At 36.7% G+C, this 25,485-nt stretch overlaps 1 protein-coding gene across 1 annotated transcript in view; it reads right to left on the minus strand.

Annotated features, from left to right (window-relative positions):
* LOC139743563 (voltage-dependent T-type calcium channel subunit alpha-1G-like) overlaps nt 1-25,485 on the minus strand; it is a 256,942-nt gene that overhangs the window by 12,133 nt on the left and 219,324 nt on the right. Inside the window, exons 29-33 of the mRNA XM_071654043.1 lie at nt 25,036-25,157; nt 22,358-22,651; nt 17,654-17,725; nt 6,957-6,989; nt 3,350-3,406 (exon numbers count right to left, since the gene is read on the minus strand). Coding sequence (XP_071510144.1) covers nt 3,350-3,406; nt 6,957-6,989; nt 17,654-17,725; nt 22,358-22,651; nt 25,036-25,157 — 578 coding nt within the window. The remainder of the gene's footprint in view (nt 1-3,349; nt 3,407-6,956; nt 6,990-17,653; nt 17,726-22,357; nt 22,652-25,035; nt 25,158-25,485) is intronic.

Below are 25,485 nucleotides of genomic sequence, written 5' to 3' on the forward strand. Positions count from 1 at the left end.
TAAGGATTGAGAGAATGCAGCAATATTAGTAGAACACATCAGTGAAAGTTTGAGGAAAATCAGACAATCCATTCAAAAGTTATGAATTTTTAAAGTATCTGCCCGATCACTGCTGGATGAGGAGACTACCACAGTGTATGATGTCACATGCATACAACGATATAAGGAAAATAAAAAGAGAATTTCACAAAACTTTACTTTTTGAATAAAGTGCACATTTCTTCGACTTGTTACTGATGTATGTTAAAGGGTAATATTATTCCCCCTGCCTTCTGAAAGAGAGAAGTCGAGTGTTCTTTTGTCATGCGAGAAAACTGGAAATATGTTGAATTTCCTTTATTCTTTCTTTATATCCTTGTACACATGTGACATCACAAGCTATAGTAGTCTTTTCATCCAGCCATGACTGAGCAGAAACTTCAAAAATTTATAACTTTTGAACGGATTGTCCGATGTTTTCCTCAAACTCAATGATGAGCTCTACTAATATTGCTGCATTCACTCAACCCACATGGCTATGAAGGTGAACTTGTCCTTTAAGGTCACCTTTCATGTGCTCATGTCAAGTCTTGCCTAGTTACACCATTCTATGGTCACCATATGTTCAGACACAAACAAAGCGGTGATTTGCTGTCAACTCCTAGTTCGAAACGATGATCTGATCCTCCATTCGTTACACGACATTTCGTTACTCAGTGTGGCAGACACATAAAATCTATTGCATAGCTTTACGTATTTGGTACGAACTTTTGCTGTCTACCCTGAATGTTCCATATTTACCAAAGCACCACACCCCCTTGCGCTGTTTGTGCCGTGTGGGTAAATCAGCAGGTGTGAGCACTAGGCATTGTTTTAGTACATTCAGCTTTTCATCGTGAGGTCAAAAGAGCAAATATCAGATGTGTTTTCTTCCAGCTGGTTGCTTTGATACCTATTTATTCCACACCACAGAAACCCATGAGGCTTAGTTCATTTCAGTGTTTGTCTCCACTGGACCTTACTTTGATTGATTTGTTTTTATGGTGGGTGGCACTGTAATCTTCTTTCAACAATACATGCTAGCAAACATCTAGACTATAATTATCCACTCAAGTGTTCTATCACAACAGCTAGATTAAAACTGCTGTGTACCTAGAATGTAATTACAGCTGTACCTGCTTATTCCAGTTCATATTAACAGCTGATATTCCTCACGCATTCATTACCAGTTGCATTGCTGGGCAAGCCATCAGCTTGTCCAAAATGTGTGTGTGTGTGTGTGTGAGTGTGTGTGTGTGTGCGTGTGTATTGTGTGTGTTTGTATGATTCTGAATTCAATGGTTACCTAGTCTGTTTTACTGTCACAGAATACAGCACCCCTGCAATTGCGCGAAGTTTTGTCTGGTCCAATTGATGAGGTATAAAAATATATAGGTTTGAGCGTCCTCGCGATCTGGTCCTGACAACCACTTTCTGTCTACACGACAGACGTGGGAATGCCCCACCACAGTGATACCAAGTCCATTTCTGGTGCTGACCTCTTTGAGATAGACTGTCCATGGACACATGAGAGGTGAAATCACATCAATTAAACCCAAATATGCATTTAAAGTACATATATTGGGTTTCCCAGCAACCTGGTAAAGAAAAGAATATAGCCAAACTACCCCAGATATCAGATCCTTTTTTTTTTTTTTTTTTTTTGGCAGAGGGAATAGTACTGGTGTGATGCCTGCATCTCTGATTCACTGAAATTTGACTTGAGAGGAGTAATTCTTGTTTTCAGTTGGGTGCGAATATAGGACTTGTATAAAAAATGTATGTAAAAGTCTGATGTACGACTAACTGGTCCATCTTTTCAGTGAGTTATCAAAGAGACCTGAGTGGAGTGCTTTCTGATTGTGACTGCTCCATCTCCCAAACCTCCATGGACAATCTTACTAAGATCAACATTCATGAAGACAGCAGATAAAACTGACACTCATCCCATCACTATGAGGATTATCGTGAACATCGTGAAATATTGAACATGGTGAAATATTGAACATGGTGCAATTTGTGCATTTCATTGCCCTAAAAAAACCCCAACAATTAACTCACACACTTCCTATATCATTTTACTTGTAATTCTGTTGTAAAATCTACTACCCAGTCGGATCCATTTCAACCCACTCCAGATAACACCTTGAGGTTTGCTTAAATCAATTGTATCTGAAGTATGGCAAACATGAAGCTGCTGAATTCACTTCAGCTTTATGCACTATCTATAAAACAACTAAAGCTACTGCAGCTGCGTCAATGTTTTCCTTGTTTTCAATGAGTTGGAAATTTCTGCCACCATAGAAGCAAAGATTTCTGCCAGATACATCAAAATACGATGTAAGGGGGATATATAGAGTCAACTCTATACAAGTTGATCCTGACAGGACTAAAGTAAACACATCAACTTCAGCAATATTTGACTTCTGCATGTTACAGAGGAATGATACGCTAATGCTTTGAATGCAAATTGCGACTTTTGTTGTTTTCGTCAACTTTGGCAATTATTCAGCATATGCTTATCCACTCATGCGAAGTTGACTGTGTAAGAATTAAATCCTGATTCATTCCTCATTTTCAATATGTATGAACATTTTGTGTGGCAGTAGGCTTGTGTTCAATAGCACAAACTTCTCAGTGGGGTGTGTGTTAAAATTTAAGGTACCTGAATGCATGTAGAATTCACTCCTGTAATACAGACGTTCAAAAGTACATTGCCTATTAGTAAGAGTCAGTTGGCAACACCATCACATTCAAGAAAATTATATGGACTCTTAAAAAAACACACACACAAAGTTAGTCTGTGAAGTATGCATGAGTGGTAAGACCAGGAACTGAGCATTAAGAAATAGGAGCCGACATTAACCTTATAGAGACAGACATTGAAAGGCAAACACACTTTCACATTTTTGGATAGATGTTCATACATCTGCACTTACACAGCACCTTTTGTGAATACAGATATGTTGATATATGGTATTATATGCCATTGTATATAATACGTATACAATATGTATACATGATGTAAAACATGTATACATGAATGCATATGAATCAAATCTATATGTTTTTACATCTGTATTGATCCCAACTGCACATATATATGTTGTATAAAATTTGCATATACAATTAGAATACAAACATTTAACAAAAGACACAAATAACTACATTCATAAACATATCACTGCACTTCAATATGGGAATAAATATCAAAGGAAGATTAATTGTTTGATATAACACATTGAATAAAAAAGAAGTTTGCCTGTACCATAGTTCTGCAAGTACAATGAATGGCAAATAAAATATTGTGAATAAAATCATAGAGGGGTACCTTGGCTGATTTTTTGTCTCCTTTAGGTAAAGACATTTCAGGATTGGAGGTTGCCACCTGTCACGCAGAAAATAAAAATCGGGAATGTAAAAAATAAATAAAGAAATAAAAGCAATACAAGCAAGCAAAGGGTATTAAACACAAACAGAAACCACATGGAAATTATATCAAATAAAATTACATGTATGATCTGTTTTCCACAAAAACAAGAATGATGCAAATATGATTTCAAATCATGAAAAGAAATATAAAAATGTGAGCTAATTTTGCAGCTGGCTGCATCAGAATATATACTGGTATGTGGAATAAAATTGCATGAAAGCTTGGTGAGAATTACAAGATCCTAGCAGTACAGGTAGGAGCTACCAGTCTCAAAAGAATACATATTTTTCTTTCCCTTTCCTTCTCTGAAGGTTACTGCAAACCAGGCATTTACAATACATGAATTGAATCAAATAAACAGATTGAAGGAGAAATATCCTTCTTTTAAAAACAAAATTATGGGCAAATCAGATGATTTTGTGTTGATTATAGCATCAAAATTAATCAAGTTATGATCATAATACATATACAAGTATGATGGAAAAAAACAACAATCCACACACATCATGCACTGGAAATAAATGCACAAATATACATACATATTTTAAAATGAGACATTGAAATGATGAAATCATTAAATAAAATAACATCTGATATTTGAAATTTGGTTCACATTTGCAGGCTAACAGTTGAACATCATAAAAGCTGTGTTTGTATATGAGATATAATGGGAATAAGAGATCAATTTTAAACTACAGGAGATCAGTTGGAGGACTGTTACTATGCACTACATTTAATCCTTTGTCTCAACTGGCTACAGACTGAAACAAAGTTTCATGACAATCTACAAGGCTTTGTAGATTGTTGCACTTGTCTACAGCACATGTTCAGACAGCATGATTTATGTTTTTTTTTAATATATGTGCAAATTATTGCAAATGATTAAAATGTAACATTTAGAAATGGTGAGAAAAAATATGAATCAACTACAGTGCACTCCCGTTACAACGAACACAGTTACAACAAAATTCCAGTTACAGTGAGGTAAAAATTCAGGCTGCAACATTATCCGCTCTATGTACTTTTATTGTTTATTTGTTCGGTTATATTTTCGGTTATAAATTTTGATATAATGAAAGAAGACTGCTGGTCCCTAGGAGTTCGGTTATAACGGGAATCCGCTGTACAAAACTAATAAAAAAACCCAACACAACAATGCCATCAAGTTTTTGAAGTCATTATGTTTCTATTAAACTAAAATTAGCAAAATGATCAGCACATCTTGCTTTATTTTATGGAATGTCTGTGAGCATGTTGCTGTCGACAAAATAAATACTGATTTGCAATCATAAATCCAATCAGACGTTTTTACCTCGATCACTGTCTTGATCATCATACCACATGCTTGACTGAAATTTTCATTGTAAAAAAAAATCTTACATGTCTTTTCCGCAAAAGTCATAGCTTTTGACATCCATACCAATAACAATGTATTCATAAATAGTGTCAATGGCATTGCAGGCTGGTGGCCCTAGGGGTGCTGAACACACGGCCATCACCAGAGGGCGGTAATCATATCTTTGACAGGGTGAGGACACCTCTTCATAAGTTTTTTATTTCACAATTCCTGTTTTTAGTCCTTTTTTTTCATGTGACAGGGATAATCTTATCCCTCTTTTCTTGGTTTTCCTATTAGGTTAGCATTTTCAGCAGCTCTGTTGACAGATATTTTTGCAATAAGCTGTCCTCAGAGCCCTAAAAGTAAGCATCATCTATCTTTTCTATCAATACAAATCCTTTCAATAAGCTTTTATCTGGCCCAACATCTGTTCTCTTTTGTACAAAAAGATAAATAAAAACCAGTCAATTTGCTTCTCTCCTAGTTAGGTTGCTAACTTTTTAAACAAAAACAAAAACACAAGCAACAACAACAACAACAACAACAACAACAACAACAACAACAACAGCTTTCACCTAGCTTTCCTCCAAGTTATCAAAATATAGTGACCTTTAGCGAGGACAAATTTTGAATTAATGTGAATAAGGATCAAATTTCTGTGAAATAAACAGGACCTGTGAATAGAATGTGGCTTTAGATTTTCTTTGAAAATCAATCTAGAAGGAATCACAGATTACCATTCGTTTGACATGAATTGTTACTCACCACACTACACATATACACACACATACACACATCCATTTACAAAGAGTATAGTTGTTTGATTCCTTCCTCAATCGAGATGACTCACACATATCAACCATGGAAAATCAAGTCACTACTGACTTCAAATGGAATCTAACACAACCTTGCTAAAAATGGATGATGAAAGTGAGGAAAATGCGGGATGGTAACTCATGAATTTGATGACATCGGACCATACACTGAATATTCTTTTCACAGGGGATATGCGAAGTGTAGAAAGTGTCTTTGACGCCTGAAATAATTGACACAAGCTTTCACAGCAAGTGATTTTTAAAATCAGGTATCATCTACTTATACAGGAATGAATCATACTGTGTGTATCTCATTTTCATGCTTTTTGGTGGCATTCTAACTGGGCATGTCACATTGAGAAGTCAATCGATACAGAGAAAGGTTAGCTTGATAGAATATTGAGCTAGATTTATATGCAAGCAGTCACTTAAATAAGAAAAATCACCGACAGGATTCTTAGAAATGTGTGAACATAACAGTTTTGATGAAAATAAAGGTAGTTCTTCAGATTGAAAGTCTTTACTATTACCTGAGACCTACCCGTTTGACATGTTAAACACATGACATTCTAGCAGTTGTAGAGAGTAAAATAACATCATAGACAGATGGTTGACAAAGTGTTTTGAGATCCTATTTAGTTAGCTACCATCATTGAATGATTTACTGAAATTCTATCTAAATTTATCTGTCTTTGATTCATTGCTTTTATTCACATGCTTTCATGCTAAATGAGTTACTTATGTACAAAGGATAAGGTTAAGATCTGATTTTGTGTTTTCTCATCTAAGTCACAACTTGCATAACGATAAAAGTGAAATGGGTTTCTTATGGGGGGTCTTTCATCGTACAAGTGAAATATAATGATACACTGACAAATATTTTTCAATATATCGAAGGAAAAATAGATAATATTTTTTTGGACGTGCGGTAACATAACATTGATTCGGTCTTGTCTATCTGCATTGCAGTGGCTTATGACAATTTAAATGAAGAATGATATAAATAAAAAAAAACACAATCAAAGCCTTAATAGCTTGATTTCATGCACTGTGGAAGTAATGGAAGAAGTCACTTAAATGTCGGTAGCACGGCACTCTCAAACAATTTCATAACTCTGTCACTAACTAAAAGAGAAAAGGAGATAGGGCTGCAACTGATGAATGTATTCGCATATTAAGTTGCACACTCTACAAAAGATGAGAATGGATAAATTCAGATGTGTATGCAAATGTGGGAGGAGGGTTGTCTCTAAACTAGATGATATAACGTCAGCATGATTTTTTGTTTTGAATTTCTGAGAGAATTGGTGAATAACATGTGAAGAGAGAAGAAAACATGCATGATGTATACCTTTAAGAGAGGAGTAAGAGCATTTTCCTGATCCTAGACGAAGAGAGAGAGAGAGAGATGGCAGAGAAAAAGAACAGAATATCTTAGCATTAATAAGAAGTCTCTGGCTGCGCTTGCTACAGGAAGCAAGGGGCGATGCCGACATAACCTGGAATTAGTATTCACATAACGGACAAGAGAAATCAACAACCACTTGTACGCAACGAATGCTGCCGTTATACAAAGCCAGAGATCTCAATAGTGCAAACATTTAAAATAGTCTCTCATATACCACACACACGTACGGTGCTAACAGAGATATAGGGGCTTTCTCTTGTCAGAAATGAATTGAATGTGATAAATATAAGGTTTTGGAACAAATGGTAGATACAAAAGTTGCAAGATGCTCAGATGATTGTACATGTAATGGATGATAATTGGTCATAAATGTGAATAAAACAGTCTATGATGAAATCATACACAAAATTATATCATGCTACTTGTGATTATTACATGCTGAAGGTATAAAAAAGGACAGACTTCATGAGTCAAAATCCTGCTATGAAGTTAAGGTGCGCATTGCAACATTTGGAAATGCTAGTCAAAAATTGGCCAACATATCTATTTCCATTTTAGACATTGTGTTTGTAACATACAAGCTAAATGGAAAGTGAAAAAAAAGGAGAATCCATAGGATGTAGCATTGTGTTCCTGACTGTAAGCATGCATATTGACATAAAAAAACTTGATGAACTCCACAAGATGAAAACTAATTAAAAGTGTGATTTCCCCACATAATTGTAAGTAGGAACATTCACTGTTATTTGTGGAAATTCACACATACATTCTTCAACAATAAATATCTAGGAGCTAAGGGAGTTATATGGTATCATGATGAGACTAACAAAGATTAATATGAACTCCGACAAAATACAAACTTCAAATGGACAGCTACAGCTATACATTCTAAAGGAGTATGTAAGGGTGGGATGGAATATAAAAGTATGCATGAATGAGGTTTGTCTATTCACACAGATTCTCTGGGGAATTGTAATGAGATCTAAATGTGTGCACTTGGATTGCAAAAGAAAATTTTCTCTAATCAAAGGGTTTGGAATGAAACATTACACTATCACCAGATAACTACAGGGTCAGATTCTGTGTCTCAATACCACAGATCATATTGAGTAGATTGAGCTTCTAAATCTTGCTGTTTCTAGATTTTTTGTCTAATAATTTTGGAATGATTTTCTACACTTTTTTTGTTTTTGTTTATATTGTGCAAAAGCAAAAAATAGCTAAACTAAACTCAGATGCCCCTTCCTTGGAGAGTTCCAAATCAGGCGAATCAAATGGTTTGCTGCTGCTCAGGAAAAAAAAATGCATCTTGACTGAAACACTCTGATGATGAAAACTTTGAATTGATATAGTGGATTATTATAACATGTCTTACTCAGAACTCATTGGTAGATAAAATCAATACAACCAGCTATCACTGGAACCAGGGTGATACCGGGAGCCAACAACTTTTGTTTGCATTTAAAATCTTGACATGGTACTTCGGTGGCATTTCTTCAAACTTTCTGACTCTCTGAATATTTCTCCAACATTATTTTTTTTTAAAGGGAAAAGGAACTGTGAATTCATTGCAGACAGAAGGGAAAGGTCCAGTCTAGCCCTTTCTTTCTAGAGCTCCTTCTACTTTCATTTGACTTATTAGCATTTATATTGCCAGCTTAACCCCTTGAATCTCAATGATCAATAATTGCTAGACATCATCTACAAGGATGACATGTACAAGAGACAGAGAGACAACTGTTTGGTTTAAACATGCCGTGTTCCACAAAGTTTTTCCTCCACCACAGCAGCCTAATCACATCCACTTTATATGACTTCTAAAGAGAGTAGGTCTGACTAGCGGGCGATGAGGTGTACCAACGTCACAGACAGCAGGCTCGGGTCAGCTCGTCCTAGCTGACCTCACTACAATGTCCGTGCCACATGCAGAACACAGTGCAACAGACACACAAATGTGAGGTGACGCTACCACTTCTGCTCTCAGACTACTCAACATCCATGGTGGTGTGATGTGGTTAACTTGGTTAGCTGGAAACATTTCAGACTCGACTCATGCTAACATCTTGCACACCTACAGTGTTACATGGTGTTAGTTCTCTGTCTACATCTACCAATGACGGATGACGATGACACTATGTTAATGATTCACAAAGTAGAACAGCACTTACACCCAGCTCCTCACTGTGTCTTACTGACTGCCATGTAAAGGTATCAAAGACAAATATTTGAGTGCATTTCATTCCACAGACAACAACAATTGACAACTGTATTTTTTTTAACCATCACATTTGCATATATTTGTCTGAAGTGGCTGAAATTCTGAATATTCCAGCTCAAATTGACCCTTAAACAAATTGATTGATTTTGGAGGTGCTAGTTGGGTGGGGGATAGTTTAATAATAAAAAAAATCTATTCCCTTTGAGGAATTTAATTTTTAGGCAATTTATAGGGATTTTTTGCAAAGCTGAATGCAAGGACCAGATGGTAAATGATACATCAGATGGTCAATTTAACATGAATCTCATCAGAATTTCAAGGTCTACTTTCTGAGTGACCCACAGCTGTGACAAGTGACTTCAATACTACATATTAACAGAACCTTCCATTAACTTTGATCTGGAACTAAAACTACTTGTTGATGTCCATTGGTAATCTTAGCCAGCAAACTTTGGAATCCCTCTTTAAAAAAAGAACAAAACAACTGACTGAAGGTCTGCTGCGGAGAGACACAGATTTTACATGCAACATACGACATGAAAAAGTTACTGATGCATTGTGGGTGCATTGGTCACACAAACTTCAGTCTGCTGACTGGTTACATCATTCTGTCATTTAGAGTAGCAGTGTACACGCAAAGACCTTCTGCACACTGTTTTTGGTGCTGAAGTTGCTTGAGTGAATACAAATTGTTTTGCTCCCATTCTGCATTTGTACAACATGTTTAATACTTTTCTGTTGTTTTGAGATATTCCATTCATTTAGGGCCATTCACATTGGAGTGGTTTTGCAGCAGTGGTCCTTCACTGTGGTCTGCCCTAGTTGCATGCTATTCACATTGAAGCGGATTGCCGTGCATCATATGCAAATTAGAATGTTCCCCATGGCAACCTATTCCCCAAGATGGCTACCCATCAGCAAGCTTGTGCGCTTGAGCTTGCGGTGACAACATTGGTCTTTTCCGGACCTCTTTGATCCATTCCTTCAACATTTTTGTCACCCACATACTTTTGCGAGATTTTTCCCACCTAAATCTTGTGAACCCGCCCACATATCATCATCACAAACTATACTCTATGTTGATTGGTCAATGGTAAGCTCACTGCAGTGGCAGACTGGCAAAATCGCTCAGTGGAGCGATTCGACAAAACCGTCAGTGGGTGCTGCTCTGAGAGATCACTGCTACTGCCGACATGTGAACGGTTGTACATAACAACGCATGAGGGATTTTTGTGGCGGGCCGCTGCTGCTACTGCTGCCACACAACTGCTCCAATGTGAACAGCCCTTTAAATTTTCCACTTTTGCCTTGACACAATTCAAAATGCAGGCAGGCAGGTGAGGCAGTGATGATCCTATAAGATAGAAGAAACAGCCTTCTTGGTCCATGCGCAACAAAACAATCACCATCAGTGTCAATCTAAACAAAAACAAGACATCAACTTGACACAGTCAATCTACATTGGCCTACATTAAAAGTGAAATTACATGCTTGAAAAAAAATCCTGTATGAACAGGAATGTGAAAAAAAAGGTTCACATACAAGTGTACATGTGCAAAGCAGATTAATTACATTATTTCTTTTTCAGAAATACATGGCATAAGCTGGTGTTATGATACACTGGCATCGCCTTTCATTTCTTATAGTTGTACACTCTCATTAGCATCATTGTCGTGAAGCATTTTTCATGAGAGGCATCATAAATAGTCATCACAGATGTTGCAGACTGATCAGATCTGAGGACTATTCACACTAAGATGTAAGTGTGCAGCTGGTAAATACCTATTTGCATTCTACAGTATTTTTGAAAACACAACTACAAACTAATGAGGGGGAAAAGACAGAAGCCAAAGAAAATATTGCTTGGCCTAAATACTTGGCAAATATACATATCCATATCAGCATTGCCACAAAAATACTTAATAAGGCTCCTGCACAGAATTCTTAGATTGGGTTGTGAGACAGGATATTTCAAATTTGCCCTTGAAGAATGAGTCCCAATGAGCTGTGCTTCTTTTAAGTTTGACTCATAATATGTTGTGCAGTCATGCACTCCCAACGTCAATTGACAATGTGAAGGCATTAAATATTTGTTATTAACACTAGCAGATAAGATCTTCTCCATATGTGTACATACAATTGTGATATTTATAGAAGTATCAGAATGCATGAAGCTAAAATCCAATGACATAATTGTTTGGCAGTCATCATACGCTGCCAAGACATATTTTGTATCTCTCAAGTTGTGCTAAGTATATAGGTCAACTACATTAGGCCAAAAAAAAAAAAAAAAAACGGTTTGTTTGCCCTTCGCGACCGACCTAAAATCACAGAAATTTCGGGTCGTTTTTTTTTTCTCTCTCTCTTTCAAGTTTATTTTTTTTTCCACAAATTTCATCTTCTGCAAATTTGTGAACGGTTTTAAACCCAAAATTATCCATTTTAGGCTAAAGAAAGAATGAAAAAAAAAGTCTAAAAATGTTTCTTCATCTCATCGACCGTCATAATCGTGTTCGGGCCGCGCGGGGCCGCAGGCTACGTTTTATAGCATGTATTGCGCTAGCTACCTTTTTGGCTCACGAGCATAGTAGTGCGCTGGCTAGCTAGCTACCGTACTGGCCGCGGCACAGCGCAGCACGACTGCATGCCAAGATGGCTACTTTTGCAGCATCAGTTACCAGTTGTCATGGCACCAAAACTGTTTGGAGTTCAGTTGCCAGCATCTCACTGGAAGGTACTTTTTTGGAGCTGTTTGCAAAATTTAACAAAAAAAAAAACATTATAAGTGTTTGTCAGTGAGTGTTTCTGCCTTGCCTACCGGGCCCTGGCAAGACCTACATTTGAATGAATCCCTTGGAGTTTTGAGTGCATTAAACTTGCGCCACATCCTGTACAAAGTTGAACTAGAACTCGAAGTATTACCAGAAGGATGAGTGTACGAGATGCCCTGCCAAAGTTACAAAATTACATGGGTAAAAAGGGTATTTAAAAAACAAAAAACAGAACAAAAAAAAATACGACCTACCGACCCTCATGGGTTTTGACAATTAAGGGCAAACAAACAATTTTTTTTTTTGGCCTTATACAACAAAATCATCAAAATACATTTTTTCCACAGTGATTGAGTGCCCATTGATGAATTGTGCCTATCTATTTCATGATTTGAGTGAATTGTTTTTTATTCTGATTTGGGTGAAAGTCTGAACTAAGTTGTAGTAAATCTGTGGACTTTGATACTACTACTGCTACTGCTACTACCATCACCATTACTAGACCACTACCACCACCACCACTACTACTACTACTACTACTACTACTACTACTACTACTACTACTACTACTACTACTACTACTACTACTACTACTACTACTACTACTATACTACTACTACTACTACTACTACTACTACTACTACTACTACTACTACTACTGCTACTACTACTACTACTACCACCACTATACTACTGGTAGTGATAACATTAAAAATGCTGACAGCAGTAATATTTCTACAGTAACATTGGAGGAGGTAAAGGAGATATTCTATTGCACTATTAAAACATTTAGAGTATTTCATTATTAAAAAAACAAGTGCCTTATAGATAAGAAGGGTGACCCTATAAAGGATATGCATGAAGTAAGCTACATCATCGGAAGCTGGCTGTAATGAATTCATATGATTAGCAACCAAAAAAAAAAAAAAAGAATAGTGGCTCTGCTGTTTTCATCAATTGACAAATTTTAAGTACTATCTACATTTCTCTCTTGATATTAGATGAGTTATACAACTAAAAACTTGCCCTTGAGATTGAGTATTAAAAGAATTAACATTGACCAAACCATTGCAGTTACGACGGTGTTAATATTGCTGCTACCAAATCAAATCTTCTTTTCAAATGTCAGTCTATCCATTTCAATTCTGTATTACATTCTTCTTGATTTGCAATGAAGTGGAAAATATCCTCTTAATCATCAACTATACATAATTTGGAACTTGTGAACTCTATGCTTTGCAAGCCAAACTTATTTCTTCTACTGTATGATACATCTCTACATAAGATATCATGTAATGAATTCAAAGCTGAAGCAACGCTTTTTATTCAGTTTCATCAGGCAAGAGTAGTTACTATGTTTGATACCCTTAGAAACATCATCTCTAACATGTGTGGCAGGCACAGCCTGGAGGAGAAATATCAGAAATCCCCTGTTTAACACAATGAAGACTTGTTTGGAATTTTTAAACAATTTGACATAAATAGAGTTGACATACATATTCATGACGACTAAATCAAGTCACTCATTGTGGCACTTCTTGTCCCAAAAGCCGCCACTACAAGGCAGTGCAAACTCAAATTTGTTGTGATTCTTAATGAACCTGCCCCCCCCCCCCCCCCCCCTCACCCGACAGATTACCTCACACTTCTAGGTGTGCATTCAAAGTATGACATATGTGACCCAGGTCTGCCAACATTCCCACATCCAAATCAGGGAGATTCCACACAGCAATCCGAGAGATATCTGTGTTACATGCATTTCAATGGGCAAATTAAAATAATTCCCAAATCAGGGAGATTTTGATATTCTCTTAGTTAGACATAAACAGATTTTGACATTTTCAGGGAGACTCCTGCACAGAATCAGGGAGACTTGGCAGCTCTGAGTGACCTACTACAACAAAAGGATCCGAAAATTGGCGGAGGAAGATTTCCTAAAAATCACATGACATCATTCCCTTACTCTTCCACTTTAACTTCATAAATAAGATATAAAACATATAAAAGTACTCGGTGGCGGAGATATCGATGATTTTATTAGCACATTTTGAGTGGTTTAGGAAATCAGCGTTTCGAGAAAGCCGCCTTCAAAGTTTTCCTTCCGACGCTATCATGACTGAGGGGAGGCAAGACAGTTTTCACCTCTTGACAATAGAAGGTACGCTCCTAGCAACCTCTGCGATGTTCAATCAAGCTTAGCGCAGCGGTCTACGCACGACCAATCAATAACCAGGATGCCACGCACTGACCACGCAATAAGACCTCTTCCTGGTAGCTAGAGGTGGAGTCTATCTGAGGCGCTAAATCCAAATCTTCGAACACATTTCTGTTCAGTTGAAAGTCGGAAAATTATGGCCCAGAAAAACGCCAATTTCTTGCCATTTCTGCAGGTGATAGACGATACATTAGACTACAAAATTATGCCAGAAACAGAAATCTGATCATTTTGCCCAATTTTGATGATCTGACTTAAAACTTGATTTTCTCAGCTCAGCCATCAGGATCCTTTTGTTGTGGTGGGTCACATATGAGAAACAAGTACCTGATAATTGGTAAGTCACTAATCCAAACCCAAGCCTTGGATACAACAAAATAATATGGACTCTTCAAGCACAGAAGTTTTGGCTTTTGGAGTTCAACTTTTAACAGAAGCAAAAGGGTTTGGGGATATCTTTTTGTCTAAGACTCCAAGCAAACAAAACCTTAAAAATATATATATTCATGGTTCTGTAATCCTACATTAGTACAGATCTAGAGCCATGTTTTAGACACAGTGAGGGATAAATGCCACAATTAGGAAAAAATAAGAAAAACTAAAAATGAACGCAAATATTATCATCACGTTCAAGAGCTTGCTGGAGCATCTTTAACTCAAGTTAAAATTGGAAAAGTGGAAAAATGGGGATAATGATTATATAGGATGAAAAAATAATAGCTAGTTGACTATAATCACTCAATGCTACCAGAAATAAAAATGGTAAAATGAATGAACACTAATTACAAAAGATTATATATGGATGACAACACTCTGACTTATATATCACATTTGCACAATAAAAAAAAAAAAGAAGAAATAAATATTCAAAAAGGACCAAGGCATTAGGGGAGAAAATGTATAAATATCAATATCTAAATTGGCACATTATGTGAAACTTCACAGAGTCGAACTCTTTGTGGAAAAAAAAAACATACAAACAAAAGCAACCACTGATACGGACTGAGTATGATGAGAGAAAAATGACCATGTCTAGCGATGGATGACTCGAGAGAACATTAGGGTTACCATATCTTGTGTTTTTCTTTTTCTTTACTTAAAAAAAGAAATGTGAATTAAATATTGATAGACTTGCCATGCTACACTCTAGTCAAGGGCCAGAACTGAAGAAAATGTGCTTCAACGCAGAACATCAAAACCATGCTCTGAACCACTGAAGTGAAAATAATTATAATTGCACTTGTTAACTGATAGGAAATGAATCCGTTTTTCTATGAGTATGAGACCAAGCTCTTTGTCTGTGTGCCTAACATACATCAGGCACCTGAAAGGATATCTTGAATTCTCAAGTGAAATCTTATCTTGGCTCAATGCATCTTTAAAAAGTCTAAGTGATTTCAAACTTTGAAGGCTAATTCTGTGGTTCAGTCCATAGCTGTGGTAAATCTTTGAAACTGAGTCATTAAGAATGAGAATTTTTTTTTGTAAAGAGTTGTTTAAATGAATGAAGGGTTTGGGGGACAAGAAATCAAAATAGATAATAAGATTAATCAATAAACACTGCACAATCTCTGAGCATAGGTGAAGAAATAATTATGCAATAATGCTGAGGCATTATCAGATATTTCACCCAATGACAACTTTGAAATCATACAACACTGAAGTAATTATGATGCTACCAGAACAACTTTTTACTTGTACATTGTGACATTTTTGGCCACTTGAAGGCACAGACCCATTATTTCCAATGTCTGGCATTCTTCATCTTTCATTCCATAAATTCATACTGCTAATGACAAAGATTCAAACTACTTGGGAGTGTTATTTGGCATCAACAAAGATTTCACAATATTTATCGTCCTCATGACACCCGATACATCTCCCCGTACTATGCTGTATTGATTCCATGGCACAAGTTTGCTATTGTCTTGACTGTGAATTAATGATCTGCACACACCTGCAGCAAGTGTTTGAACACAAAATGCCGAAGTCCATTTGTGTCCATTTGAAGAGAATGAAGTACTTCACATAAATGTTTCAGTACTACATTCTGACACCCACTGATTGTCTCCCTTTTGAGCTATCTTGTAACTTGTCTTATGAAATTGAATTAAATCATCCTGGAATTACCTCATAACGAAGTAATCTCATAACGTGACCATGCCTTTTGTGATACAGTACTGACCCTGACTGAAAGATTAAATTATGAATTACCTAGCCAAAAATGTGTATGAGTACACAAGTTTTACACATCTTTCTCTTAATACACTGCTATTGTTCTGTCATGGATGATTAATTTTACTATAAACCACCATTTGAAAGATATGTCTTAAATGAGTTAAAAGATCTAATTTTTAAAAATTCAACTTTGCCCTGCACATTTGACTAGATGTAGGCCCTTATGCTGTACAATGATTAATCAATTCATTGTGTTAACTACTATACTGCTTTACGTAACATATAAATAAATGAATGGAAAAAAAATATATAAACATCATACTATTCTTTCAATTGTTATCTAGTAAGTGGTTAAAATGTTAACTGCTGGCCTTGACCTTAAGCAATCATATGGGCCTGTGGCTTGATTAATGGCCATTTTTCCATCATTACCCTTGTATATTACTATTGTTAAAAAGACAGTCAATATTGTACAGTCTCTAGGTTTACAGTCATGACAAATGACTACATTAAGGGTGAAAAGATGAGCAACCTAAAGAAAAACAAAGTAAAGTGCTTAAAACACCATTTTGTGAAGAAGGCATATAAACCAACCAAGAGTTTGAAATTAAATCAACTTCAGGAATATAAACTACAAAGCTGTGGGTACTGAAATGAACAAAGTCCCTTGAAGCAGTGTATGATTGCCATTTGCTTCTATTGCAAATGAAAACAATTTTTCATATGCATTTTCAACATATGCAAGAAACAAAGCATGACATTAATAATCACTAGTATAAGGGATGATCCTTTCCCTTTGGTAAAATTGCAAGAGATTAAAAAAAAACTGCTTTTGTTCAAAAAGAAAAAAAAAAGGGCAAACAGAAATAATGCATAGAAATTGAATACATGGGCATATGCTGCAACTAATATACCATGAAAATTGAAATTCTAGGATGTACCATAAATAAAGTTTAAATAGGTAGAGCAAATTGCATTACAAATTTGAAATTACTGTGGTTGCAGCATTGAAAAGAGACTCTGTGAAAAGAAAGTGTGAACTTCATTGACTTGAATATATTTCACCTACACTGACTCAAGCATACTCATCTATTCACTCCCACACATACACGCATCATCATACACACAAGGCTACACACAGGTAATGACAAATAACCAAGGTTGGTTCATGCCCAGGGAAAAAAAGAAAGAAATGACACAGCCAATAATAGATGAGGATTATTTGAATGGACCAATGGCAAGACAAGTTTGCGTCTACCTTATTCGGCCATGACGATGGCGCCAGAAGGACGCTCTGAGTTGAATGGTGTGAGGAAATATGAAAAATGGACTACAGAGAGGAGAAAAATGAAATGGCGTGAAAAGAGAAAAATAGATGGAGAAACAGACCACAGAAAACATGGTGAGAGCAAATTGCACACAGTGTTCTTATGCTATACTACATAGAACTAAAAAAAAATGTGGTCCACACAAGCCATTAAACCTGTAGATAAAAAATATAAATATTTCCAAGAGTTTCCAATATCAAATATCATAGGATCACACTTCATTTTTTGAGTACTCCCATTCCACAAAACTAGAGTATTCACAGGAATTCTTTAAACAATCATATGTAAGTCTGAAACATTCATAATTGTAAAAATTGATAAATGAATAAATGCATAAATAAATAAATGTCTGCGGTGATCTGGTCTTCTGGTTCTAAATAAAGTTGACACTTTCAGAACATGTGTCCTGAAGCTTTGAAAGAAAAAAAATCAAGATAAAAGAATGTACAAAACCCCTGTTTTGAATGAGATAGAGAGAAAAAAAAATAGAGTGTCATGCATGGGTAGACAGCTTTTGCATATTTCAAACTTCCCTGTTGTGAGAACTATAAAGAAAACATTTTACATGGTTAATGCCTGCTTTCCAAGAGTTTCTTTTTTTCCCTTTTTTTTAGAGGACTGCAAAAATTGGGGCATGAGAGAGAATGTGACAATTACAACATTGGAGTATTAAATAAAGATTTCAATATTCTACAGGTAAACTGAGCTCATCAACAAAAATTTGAGCAAGTCATTACATCGCCCTGAAGTCAGGAAGACTCACAATCACACAAGGTAGCAATCACACTGACTATAAAGTAAAATGGTTATGGTAAATATTTCAGAGCTTATAATGTGTAAAGTGATGTGCACCACACCAATAATTGTGCTTGACTGCCTGTGTGTATGTCTACACAGGGACTAAGAGTCAACCACTCATTATATGTAGGTCTGTATCCAGATATGGTCACACAATAGATATGATACACTGGTGAAGCAAGGCATGGACATTGTCCGACAATACACTCTGAGACACTGCCCAGTGACACAGCTTGTGTGTGTACATAATATTGTGCAACACTGACACCACGAGGTGTGTGAGTGATACGGTGTGTGCATGTGTGTAGAGCTTGTGTGTGTGTAACAGTGTGGGCATGTGTGTAATGTGTTTGTGTGTGTGATACAATGTGGACATGTGTGTAGCATATTTGTGTGTGTGATACAGTGTGAGTATGTGTGCAGTGTGTTTGTGTGTGTGATTCAGTATGGGCATGTGTATAGTGTGTGTGATACAGTGTGGCAAGCATTTGTGTTTGTGATACAGTGTGGGCATGTGTCTAGTGTGTTTGTGCGTGTGATTCAGTATGGGCATGTGTGTAGCATGTGTGATACAGTGTGGCAAGCATTTGTGTTTGTGATACAGTGTGGGCATGTGTGTAGTGTGTTTGTGTGTGTGTGTGATACAGTGTGGGCATGTGTCTAGTGTATTTGTGTGTGCACATTTGTTGCAAAAAAAAAATACACTTAAGATAAGCTGGACAAGAGTTTGAAAAAATGTGATTACTGCCAAGAAAATATTGTTAATTAAACCAACTCTGATCTGAAAAATTTTCAATGCGTGCTCTGAAACTGCTTTTAACTACTCTACCAAGCTATAATGTCAAACATGATGATGATGCTTTTGATGATAAAAGTAAACTGTATGCTGTCTATGAAGACTAACTTTTATAAAATGGAAAACAAATTATACAACTTTAAATGAATGCAATTGAATTCTGAGCACCTTTCATTAGATGACATGCTTGTTAAAAAGTCATAGCAAACTACACTGTGCTCCCACTATGAGTGGAAAAAGAACATTTCACAAAATATGTGTTACTATAGGCAAGGAAAATCAAATAGATTTGAGTACTCTAGAGACTAAATTAAAGTGATAAGAATAGATGGAAGATACATATGTAAAGTCAACCATACTGACACTAGAACATCCTATGTATGTGGCAATGCTTCACAGAGAAGAGAGGTCTAAAACATTTTCCTAGTATTTGTCATCAAAATGGTTACACAGTACAGACACTCGCTCGATATGTCTGTTCTGAACAACACGCAATGAAATATCAGACAGTGTTGATAACTTCTCTACTCACTTTGGTGCAAGGCCCCACTAACGAAAACATGTCAGGAACATACACTTGTACTACTCACAGACTACACACAACCACATGAAGCAGTAAAAATGGCAAGTCTGTGATGAATTTCTCATTTACAGCTAGTCACGAGTGAAAGTGGTAGCAGAATTTAGCTCTAGTCTAGCTCTGATGTCAGACAGAATCCTGTGCTGTTAATGATGACTTGAATACATAATTGATACTGCAAACGGACCGATTGTTAGTACACATGAAGGTGAAGAAAGCCAAGACTGAGTAAAGAAATCATGCCAACATGTTTGACAAAAAGTTTCTCTTCTCTCCTCTAAAAACTACAACAAAAAATGACATATCAGCAGACAGGTGTTTGTGAGAAGTCAAATGAATACAGGTAATTATGAACAATCATGAAGTCTACATAAATCTGAGATGAATTTTTCACCTGTGCCGGCAAACACTGCATTAATATATATCTGTATGCATGATATCCACTTTTTTTTTCTAGCTCTACATCTACACGATAGAAGCTTTACAACTGCATATACATGTGTTAGTTCATTGTTCAATCTGTGAAACATCTTGCCTTGATCATCAATAATTCCTTGACATCAAATATGTAAAAAAAAAACCCATCAACAAATAATAATTGTACCTCACCCAAAGAGATTTCATACATGCATACCACCAGTCACTTCCACACACCATCTCAACAAATCATGCTGAATTACCTGGCATTTTGTGCCAAGAAGCCTTATCCTTAAATAAAAATGTTTGTAATTAAATATTATGCAGTGCTGTTTCTGAAGTACTACACTCTTTGAAACAACAAAAATTAACTGTAATTTTTAAGATTATCTTGGAATGGTGTAGCCTTACATCTTATTTGTGTTTGGCAGGCTCTTCCACATTGGACAAAACTGCCTCCAAAGATAACTTCCAGTTTAAAACTAACGTCCTTTTGTATCTTACTAGCAGAAAGTATTCCTTGCTGAATACTTTGATTTTCTTTCCCTTAGACTGTTATAGGATACCTTTCAATTGTCTCATAATGAACAAAGCATTTTTTTTCCACATTGTCTTTATAAATTGATTGCCACAATATTACGACCATTTCACTTGTTCCTGGAATGTAAGATGGTATCTGTGTAAGCCATCTGAGATTAACAAAGAGGGCCACTATCGTGAGAGGAATGGGTACTCATACATGAGGCATTGAAGAGGTCTTTAACTCTGTATTCCGTTATTACCTGGACTGGGCTGGTTAAAAAATTCAATGTTTGGGGCTGACATGACTAATCAAATAATGCTTAAACAGTCAAAGAAGGGGAAAACAGACAGCTGAATCAATTTTACTTTAAGTTTCAAATTGCTGACATTAGCTTTCTTGAATATTGTAGAGGAAAGCTCAATGGCAGAGTAAATCACACTCACACAATACAAGAAGGCGATTATCCAGAAAGAGAACAAAAAATAACACATCAACTTTCACCATAAAACACACATGCTCATCATCAAATAGCGTCTACAAGAAGGAATGTCTCTCACCAATATTTAACAACTGTCACAGCAAACTTAAAAAAAAAAATACTTGGCAAAGCTTCTCCCGATATCTTGGTGTCTGTGTTAAGACAATGCCATCCTTTCTAGAGTTTGATATCTCATCGAGATACAAGTTCACAAAATTGGCTGAAGCACGGATGTTTTGCAATATCTACAGAGAAATTAGATTCATCAAACCTGCCAACCTGTGAATGAATCAATTAATTGTCCAATAAACCATTTGTGAGCTTTGAGTGCCCACTGACACAGAAAACCCCATAGCATTGCAAACACTGTTCAAAGTCCCTGGCATAGAAAACACTAGAGCAGAGCACATCATTAAATGAAGAGTCTGAAGGTCTACTTCAATTCACTTGATTACGTAGTGGAGCTGGAGAACAGTGTCCACATATCATTGGATTTTACAAATTTAAAATATCACAGCAAAGCTAACAGTGTTAATGATGGTAAAATTTTAATTGAATTCTATACATCTGATAGTCTCGTCAGGAAGATTTGGGTGGATGAGGAAAAGTATATCAATGTCACATTATAATTTCTGCATGAAAACAACAATATTGGTAAGGGAAAGTTAAATCTGATTCAAAATGTCAGGAAATCACTTGTTCTCTTGAAGGTTTTTTTTTTCTTTTGTGGATGTGTAAACCTCAATGAATGGTAGCTATATACAATGGTATGCCTTCAATCATCAGAGAATACACTCCATCCCAACCCCACCCACCATTCTTAATCCAGAATACAGTCACGAGTTCTAACTACATCTAATTAATTTGAAGTTACCCAAACATACAAACAGACAAACATCACACTCAAAAAGTATTCACACTGACACACAAACTGACAAACACACACTCAAATCTTCCATGTTGACTCAATCCTCCCCCCACTAATTACCATCATCACAATCACTCTTCCACCAAACCCAAGGCCACGCCCGTTCCCTCTTACCCCTTCATCCGAGATGTTGGATCCGTCCTCCCGCTCCTGCTCGGAGGCGGCGGCAGCATCGAGGGCGTCCTGTCGGAGCTGGTCGGCGATGATCTGGGCGTCCTCCTCGTCATCCTGCTCCAGCTTGTGGGATTCCTCCAAGTGCTTCATGAGGACAGCGACCACCACGTTGACGAGGACGAACTGGGCGATGAGGACGAAGGAGAAGAAGTACATGGGGGCCAGGTAGGGGTTGGCACAACAGTTGGTCTGGCAGCCAGAGGACTTGTCACAATTGTCCTTTCGAAGAGTGTCCTGTAGGGAGGCAGGGGGGTGGTGAGTGTGTGTTACATCATTCAGGTTTCATTCAGGCATTATGGTCCCCCCTAAGATCTCAACCGTGGGTCACCCGATCGCCTCAAAAGTTTGCATGAGGGTAAAGGATGAAATAATCTACAAAGTTGTGTGGTTGAATTTATGAAAATGAGTCTCTTTTATTTCATATGAATTAATTTATGCTAATTTGTGCAAGAAATCATAGCTTTGTTTATTTATCACCAAATAAAGCTGTATAATTAGCAAATTTTTGGTACAAATGTCTTTTATAATTTCCATATCAATTCCTCAAAGAAAATAATAAGTTGTGATTCCTATGTATTTCATTTGTTTTCCAATTTTGTTATGTATGGTATCTGTTGGATATTTTCAGCCTTTTTATGGCTGTGTGTGTGTGTGAGAGAGAGAGAGTGTGTGTGTGTGAAGTATTTGTTTTACTCTATTTGAGAAAGTTGCGATACTTTCTAGAGAGTATTTACATAATTTGGAAAAATTTCCAATTTTGTTCATAGGTTTATACAGAATTTATGCAGAATTAGTGAAATATCAGTGACATGTGTGCAGGGAACTTAAAAATAACTTTCACTGTGGGTTCCATTACCAAAAATTTGGTATCAAAACATATCACAGGATCACAAAAAAAAAAAGTCATTGCATTTTTTGTTTCAAAATACTAACGCATTAGGAAGCACTGACAAAAATTTAATGGGGGCGGGGGTGAAGTATCTGGGGTAATCAGTACCTGTACCAGGTCTGTTCCTTTCATTCTGACAGTGTTTGTGGTATGAAGTATGGTTGGACCTACTACTCATCGACCGCCTAATGTTTATTTGTTTGATAAGAATATTTAACACTGAAATTCACGTAAAAAACTTGACCTACGTGATTGAGAAAATCCAGCTCTATCAAATGCCGTTGTTCCCTTTTCGATTCGAAGTTTCAGCGCAAAAATATCGCCGACGAACTTGCGTGGCGTCATTTCAGCTCCCCGCGGTAACGCTTGTTATTAGGATCGACCGCTGATTTTGCATTGACAATGCACGCAAACCGAGTTGTATTGAACACCGTGTTGTACGAAGCTTTTTAGAAACTTCCATAGACATTACATTACAATTCGGTGAAAATATTCATTTGAAATTTTGTCCTTGATTAAAACCATTAATGAACAGCGAATTTTCGCGTTTTCCCACACCATCCTCATCAACATTCAAAGCCAATCCATTTTTATGTGCTTTGCGCGCAGTGAAGTGCGTACTAAGTGTTCAGTGCGCCAATGAATACGCGGTCGGTTTAAAAGACGGTGGTCGATATGTAGTAGGGCTATCATACATGAAGATTAGCTTTGCCATTTGGAAAGTCCCTGGCCACTCTATTAACCCGTTTCAAATTGGCTCAGTTTAATTTTCTTCTAAAATAAGTCTGAGAGATTGAGAGAACAGACCTACTGGACTGCTTGCTCCTGACTGGGAGTCTACATTTGTATGTTTTACCTGGTAAAAGAATACTTACAGAAAGACAAATTTGAGATATTTTTGTGTAAAGGGCTGTTTAAGTGTTGGACTGTCATACATTAATGTGGGATTTCCCTTTCTTTATTCACAACACACAAAAGTTGTTCAAACTCCTCTGAAATGCTATCACTGTCACATATTTGATGTTCAAACATCATCCTGCCATTGCTTTGAAATGGTACAGTGTCTCCTTTTCCAATGTACTGTTAATATACAAATGATGCACAGGATAGAGTGCGTTAGTGGACCACTAATGCCACGAAATAATCCTGTGCATCATTGGTTTTATAAAATGGGTCGAAAACTAACAGCATTTTCACGTACTTTTGTGGGTCAATACCAGTCAGCTAGCACTCACTCGAGAGAGTCAAGCACGTCGCACTCGGAAATCCCGCACATCATAAGTACTGTACGTATAAGAGTACTGTATACGTACGCCACATATTATTATGTTATGTACACAAGAAAGGCCGGCCGGCAGCCCGAACTAAAAGTTGTTTACAGGATTGACAGCGCGTATAGTAGCGCGCGACGCACTTGTTACAACTGATTGAGTGCGCACTGTACTGCAGTGCAATGGTACTTAAGTAACCAAAGCACACGTGACTCATTTCAGCGCTTCCTATTGGCTACATTCTTTAACCCATTTTATAATCTATCATATCCTTCACATGAAATGGCCATACTCATGAACAAACTTAGACCTATGTCATAAGATAAAAAAGATCATTCCTTGCCTCTAGTTGTGCTGCCCATCGTGGCACATTTTGCAAACTATGATGATTAATGGCCCGATATATTTTTCACAAATATCTGGCTAAATATACATGTTAGATATATGGCTGAACTTACCTTCATGATACCATTCCAATTGTCGCCAGTAGCGATGCGGAAGAGGGTGAGGAAAGCGATGAAGAAATGTTTGAAGGAGGCGTGGCGGCCGAGCCCCTCGCACGGATTATCTTCCGTGCAGTCTGTAACATGTCAGGCGATCAATGAAATAAATTCAGTCCAATGAATGCTGAATGAGTATTATAAACATATAAATACAGAGATGTGATATAATGTCTCTGTCACAACATCTGCAAATTCATATTCTATTTCGCAAAACAACAACGACAACAACAACAAATAAAACAAGAACAAAAAAAAAACACAAAAAACAAAAACATGGTAGCAGGTATCTGGCTAGATAATGTCCAGGTAACGGTGATAACACTTTGGGCCTAAAAATTCATCTTCACAGACAGAAGATGTGCATTGCTCCTGGACCCAACAGCATATGAAAGTTTTACTGTCGTG

Source organism: Diadema antillarum, unplaced genomic scaffold, assembly GCF_040938485.1.
Source record: "Diadema antillarum isolate AM-2024a unplaced genomic scaffold, OU_Dant_1.0 seq00001096_RagTag, whole genome shotgun sequence".
In the NCBI taxonomy this organism is placed as follows: Eukaryota; Metazoa; Echinodermata; class Echinoidea; order Diadematoida; family Diadematidae; genus Diadema; species Diadema antillarum.